The sequence below is a fragment of the Lissotriton helveticus genome, assembly GCF_964261635.1.
Source record: "Lissotriton helveticus chromosome 1_1 unlocalized genomic scaffold, aLisHel1.1 SUPER_1_unloc_71, whole genome shotgun sequence".
Taxonomy (NCBI): Eukaryota; Metazoa; Chordata; class Amphibia; order Caudata; family Salamandridae; genus Lissotriton; species Lissotriton helveticus.
The window spans coordinates 645,576-651,575 of NW_027611716.1; the positions used below are offsets into that span (position 1 = coordinate 645,576).

General features: G+C 41.4%; 1 protein-coding gene across 1 annotated transcript in view; it reads right to left on the bottom strand.

Annotated features, from left to right (window-relative positions):
- The window catches only part of LOC144806437 (uncharacterized), a 266,753-nt gene extending 260,982 nt beyond the window's left edge, over window positions 1–5,771 (bottom strand). Inside the window, exon 1 of the mRNA XM_078672805.1 lies at window positions 3,966–5,771. Within this exon, the coding sequence (XP_078528931.1) occupies window positions 3,966–5,043 (1,078 nt within the window). The 5' untranslated portion in view covers window positions 5,044–5,771. The remainder of the gene's footprint in view (window positions 1–3,965) is intronic.
- Between the last annotated feature and the right edge of the window lie 229 nt (window positions 5,772–6,000).

Here is a 6,000-nt window from a genome sequence, read left to right on the forward strand (position 1 = left end):
CGGCAGCTTCCTTAACATGAGCGGTAGCGACCTGCCACGACTGCCTGCATTGAGAAATCTCGACTGGAGGTGGCCAGCCATATGATACTTCTCACTCTCGCTTGCCAAACTTAACATTGACGAGCCGCGCAAGAGGGAAAACTCAGCCCTGTGCCCGTTTGTGTAGTTTTCCAGAACTCTACGATCCACGCTGAGTGGGTAAATCTCAGTGAACTCAGCAGAGGGGGTAGAATATGTCACCCACCCCTATATGTTACAAGAAAGGAGCAGCAGGGGCAGCAAGCAAACCTGAGAAAAGAATTGGAAAATGTTTGCCAGCGTAAAATAATATTCTCTTTGAGGTAGAGTGAGGGCTGATATTCTCAACAGTGCGTGTTAACACCTGAGATGTTTGTGAAAGATCTTTAGTTGCAAAAAGGCATCGCTACAGTCCTCATACCCTTCTTTCTGCAGCAGCTGTGTCTCATAACAATGGTGGCAAACAGATAGGATCCCACATAGAATGTGTACAGCATTACTAGCAGCACGTCTCACTTCATGAACACAGAAGGAGAGATGGTAGTGCCATATCAGGCAAAGAACCCATTCTCACTCAGAAAGCAGGCACACTGGTGAGAATGGGGCCCTGTAATATCACTTGTGTCAGACTCATGCTGAAAGCTGGCATGCTGTCAAGATAGGACCCCTCTATTGCCAAATAAACTAGGCTCCTTGTTGACATCGCAAATTATCTTTATAGTTTAGGGAACAAATCTCATTTAACATCTCTTTCTACACAATCAGGAGTGAAATACCATGAATTAAAAGACATAATTTTGCTTTATTACATTTAAAAAAACATAGATTTCTTATTAATATGCCAAATCTAATCCTAAGTGTGTACATTGTATAGCATTGTGATTGCTTTTTACTGGATTATATTTTAGTTCATGTTAATGTGAGCGTAAGTTGGGTTTGATCCTGGTACCCGCCTCTGCAGTGTGTTTTTTAAAGGCTCTTGGATGTCCATACATGGACCGTGGTCGGATGTTTGGTTGTGCTTCATTAGTAGAAATTTAAAAGTGTCAGTGTTCAAAGTCTTTATGCCACTAATGGCCGTACCAGCCACTTATTCCTAAATATGTAGAGTTGAGTTTAAAAATGGTTCCTGTTAAAGTAAAGTAAAGTGAGTTTAATCCTGGTACAGACCCCCGTAGTGTGTTATTTTTGACCAGTCATGTGTCTAATTCCTCACTTGCTTGGTGGTGTTGATGATGGTGGACGATGGTAGGAAGAACTTCCCCGACTCAGCACTTTGTTAAAATGAACTAGTGGATGGCATTCGTTTCTACCATCTTCAGCTACTGAAGATGTGCCCTTTCCTTTCTTCTGATCTGCATATTATATTGGTGAGCTCATTCCTCTAGGCAAGTCTAGGCTACGGGAACACTGCGTATTTGATGGCTCCAGCAACACAAAAGCACATTTCAGATTTTTCAGACTGCTGTGGTTTATCTTATTTGTGGTCTGAGGCAGCCCCAAATGCATAACAGAGTTTATTGTTTGCACACGAGGCAGCACATATTTTGTAAGTCCATTCAAACACTGGCAGAGATTATACAATGAGGTTTCCTTTTTGCATGTATACACAAACCTGAATATCATTTGTGTCAAGACTCAGTATCGTTTGTGCTCATCCTCTTCTGAATCCAGATTTGATTTCCAGTGCCAAGGTTCCAGAAATGTCTAGCAGGGAGTCGACAGTTCAGGATTCTAGCTCTTCAGAGATGGAACACTTCACTGCTCAAGATTCAATCTCTCCCTAGCTGTCATACTTTCAGAAACCCAATGAGAACTACACTTTTCAACAGCCCTTTCTCCTATCAATAATTTTGCTATCATGCACCAGTTCTGTTCGTTCACCAGTTTGGATTTGGATGAATGATTCTCTGTAAAAAAGAAACTTTTAAAATACTAATTGTGAATCATTTACATAGTGGCAAGCCTGCAAATCTCCCAAGGATCCAGCTCTATGTTGTGCACCTATGGCTCGTGCATTAAAGATGCATGTGATGGAAATGAGCATCACTTCTTCTGCATTATGGGTGGGAAGGCACATGTTGGGCACTGCCACAGGGTTCCTCATTACACCCCATCCTCTTCAATGTCTACATTGCTCCACTGGCCTCCATCGTATGGCCCTACGGCCTCATCATCGTCTCATGTACAGGAGACATGCAACTCATACTCTCCCTCTCAGAAGAAACATCGATCACACAATTGCCCTTCCTCATGTGCAGTTCCAATATAGCATAATGGATGAAAAAAAGCTACCTCAAGCTAAATGCTGACAAATATGAAGTGGTACTGTCTGGCAAGTACACCACTCTCTGGACTCTGGCCAGGCAAACCAGCACCAGACGCCCCACATCTATCCCAATTACGATGCCAGGTAATCAGTATCGTAATCGATAGCCAAATCTCCATGGCCAGCCATGACAACATAGTAGCAGCTACATGTTTACAAACTGTCAAGATGCTCGGAAGAATATTCAAATGGATCTCACTAGACAGCAGCAGGAGTATCAGACAAGCATTCTTCATCAGTAGACAAGACTACGGAACCACCCCCTACGCAGGCGGAACCACCCCCTACACCAAGCTCACCAACAAATGTCAAGCAGGTCATTGCACAGCGGCAGACTCAAACTCAATCTCATCCACAGACCCACATAACCCTCACTTACTCTCCATCTAGAAGCACACCACCTTCAATCTCCCCACATTCACCTACAAAGGCACTCCACATCTTACTCCTTGTGTAGCTCAACAACCATGTTCACTTCCATACCCATAATAGGCAACTCAAATGGACTGGACGACTCCGCAACCAAATCCTCCATCACCTCACTCCCAGATATGTCTTCTCCCACCTCGCCCCCCAGACCAGAAGGAACTCCCCCCTCGCCATCAGAGCCTGTTTTTGTTCATTTGGGGACCTGGATTCCCTCCTGGGTGATCAGCGCGTCTTGCAAATCCAGTTGGCATAACAACCATAACTGAACGCATCAAGCCTGAGAGTTGCAGCTCATATTTCCACACTTTCACTTCTCCTGCTTTTGGACACTGTTCTCTAGATGCGGCCACAGAACCAGCAATGTTCCGCAAAATGACCTAACACCCAAACCAGTTATGAATTTCCACCAGTATGTGCTTGTTAAATTAGTTTTAGTGTGTTGGGCTTATGGGTTTAATAACTAATCCCTTTAAAATAGCTTTTAAATGACCCTTTTTAGTCCAAGCATTGTTCACATTGTTGCAGCATGATCAGGTGTCCTTGGGTGTTTTTCTTTCTGACTATACCTAAATAAATAAAAATAAACAATGGTTATTTTGTTTTAGTTCACATTGTGCTCGTCTCCCAGTATGTTTTGCTGGTATTTTAGATTTTTTTCCTGGGTTTAAAGAAATGAACATTCACTGAGAACAGACACTTTTATAATGTTACAAATATCTGTTTTTTCCTTCTTTCCTACTAATCCAGTCTTTTATCACCTATTTTTTATAATCTGGTATTCGAAGGTTCCATATAACTGTAATTTTATTATTTTGAGTAATTCCTTCATCTCAAAAGCACTGCAATTTTTTATTCCTGAGTGTGTCCACAGACAGGATGTTGATGGCCTTAAATGTTTGCGTATTTGCTGCACCGCTAGGATTACTTCTATGCGCGTGTCATTAAGGTGAGTTTTTGCTTATGGTTTTCAAAGGATTATAGGGGTGATAATCAGAAAAAGGTCTTCACTTGTTCAATGTACGTGAATGTTTTTCCCTTGGGTGTGTTTGCTGAAGGCTTATGTAGTAGTGATGACTAACTAAAGCTCTTCACACATTGGCTGCACTTGAGTGGGCTTTCCTCTGTGTGTATTCACTGATGTCTTTGTAGGTTTGATAATCGACAAAAGGTCCTCTCACATTGACTGCACTTGGCTTTTCCTCTGTATGTGTTTGCTGATGAGTCATTAATGTAGAAGATTTACTAAAACTACGTCCACATTCACTGCACTGATATGGTCTTTCCCCAGTGTGAGTTCTCTCATGCTGTTTTAGGTGTGCCGATTGACTAAAGCTCTTCTCACATTCACTGCATTTGAATGGCTTTTCCCCGGTGTGTGTTCGCTGATGATATCTTAATGTTGATAAGTTACTGAAACTACTTCCACATTCACTGCACTGATATGGTTTTTCCCCAGTGTGAGTTCTCTGATGCTGTTTTAGGTTCGCCGATTGACTAAAACTTTTCTCACATTCATTGCACTTGAATGGCTTCTCCCCTGTGTGTGTGCGCTGATGGCTTTGTAGGTATGATAACCGACGAAAGCACTTCACACATTCACTGCACTTGTATGGCTTTTCCCCTGTGTGCGTTCTCTGATGAATCCTGAGATATGAGGAGTTCTTAAAACGGCTTCCACATTCATTGCAATGGTATGGTTTTTCCTCTGTGTGTGTTCGCATATGATTTATTAATGTTGTGGATTCTCTAAAACTACAACCACAATCAGTGCATTTAAATGGTTTTTCCTCTGTGTGTGTTCGCTGATGAATCCTGAGTTTTGCCGATTCAGTAAAACTACTTCCACATTCACTGCAATGGTATGGTTTTTCCCCCGTGTGTTTTCGTTGATGGATTTGTAGGTGTGATAACTGACTAAAGCTCTTCAAACATTCAATGCATATGAAAGGTTTTTCTCCTGTGTGTATTCGCTGATGTTTCCTTAATGTTGACGATTGACTAAAACTACTTCCACATTCATTGCAGTGATATGGCTTTTCCCCGGTGTGTGTTCTCTGATGCTGTTTTAGGGTTGATAACCTACTAAAACTCTTCTCACATTCATTGCACTTGAATGGTTTTTCCCCCGTGTGCATTCTCTGATGAATCCTTAGCTTTGAGGAGTCACTAAAACTACTTCCACATTCATTGCAATGGTAAGATTTTTCCCTTGCGTGTTTTTGTAAATGTCTTTTTGGCCTGATAATTGAATGAAGCTCTTCGCACATTCACTGCAGTTGAATGATTTTTCATCTGTGTGCGTTTGCTGAGGGCACTTTAGTAGTGATGAAAAGCTAAAGCTTTCGCTGCATGTATATGATTTTTCTTTCTTTAGGTCAGGTATATATTTTTCTTCATCCTATGACTGCTTTTCCGGATGGGCCAACATGGTTGATAAAGCACTTGCGTTAGTCTCACATTCCTTGCAAGTGTGTGATATTTCAGAAATTTTCTTTCTGATTTAACAAAGTACAATTATCACTAAATGCCCTTCTTAGTGGGCGATTGTGTCTTTAGATTCAATAATGGTGTTGCGTGCTTGTGGATAAAGATGAATCCTACTACTGGTCACAACAAATTGGGAAAAAGTTTGTATTGTAGATAGCAGAACTTGTCTTTCCTTCACCCTTCAGTTGTCTGGCTCCACTCCATAGTGCTCTTCTCTGGTTGATGTTGTTTAGTTAGAAAGTGTTTGCAGTACACCTACAGCACTGAATGGTGGGTTGTTATAATTGTGGACAGCAAAGCATTGCTGTAACCACATCCTACAGATCCCACGATAAAATGCTGTTATCGGACTTGTTTATACGGGAGGTCGTTTGCCTTAATTCTCTAGAGTTCTTTTCTTCGTCTTGTTGCGTGGAGGTGCACAGCTCCGACTCTTACATCCACTGAACTGCCCTTGACTGCTTCTTCCAGGATCTGTCAGTTTATGCTCAGGGTCCTCTGTCTCGGACGTGAAAGCTTTCTTTAATATTGAGCCTTATTTACTCTGGCTATTTTTGCAGATTTACAGCATTCTCTTCTTTATTCATAAACATTTTGTGCATTCAAGGCTTTTTTTCTGTTGAATGTAAAAAAAAAAAGATTACTACATGGAAAGATAATGGAATTTGCGTAAACAATATTTAACCGGCCATAAAAACATCTCTGCTGTACCATCTTTGAAACTTATCAAGGTTATT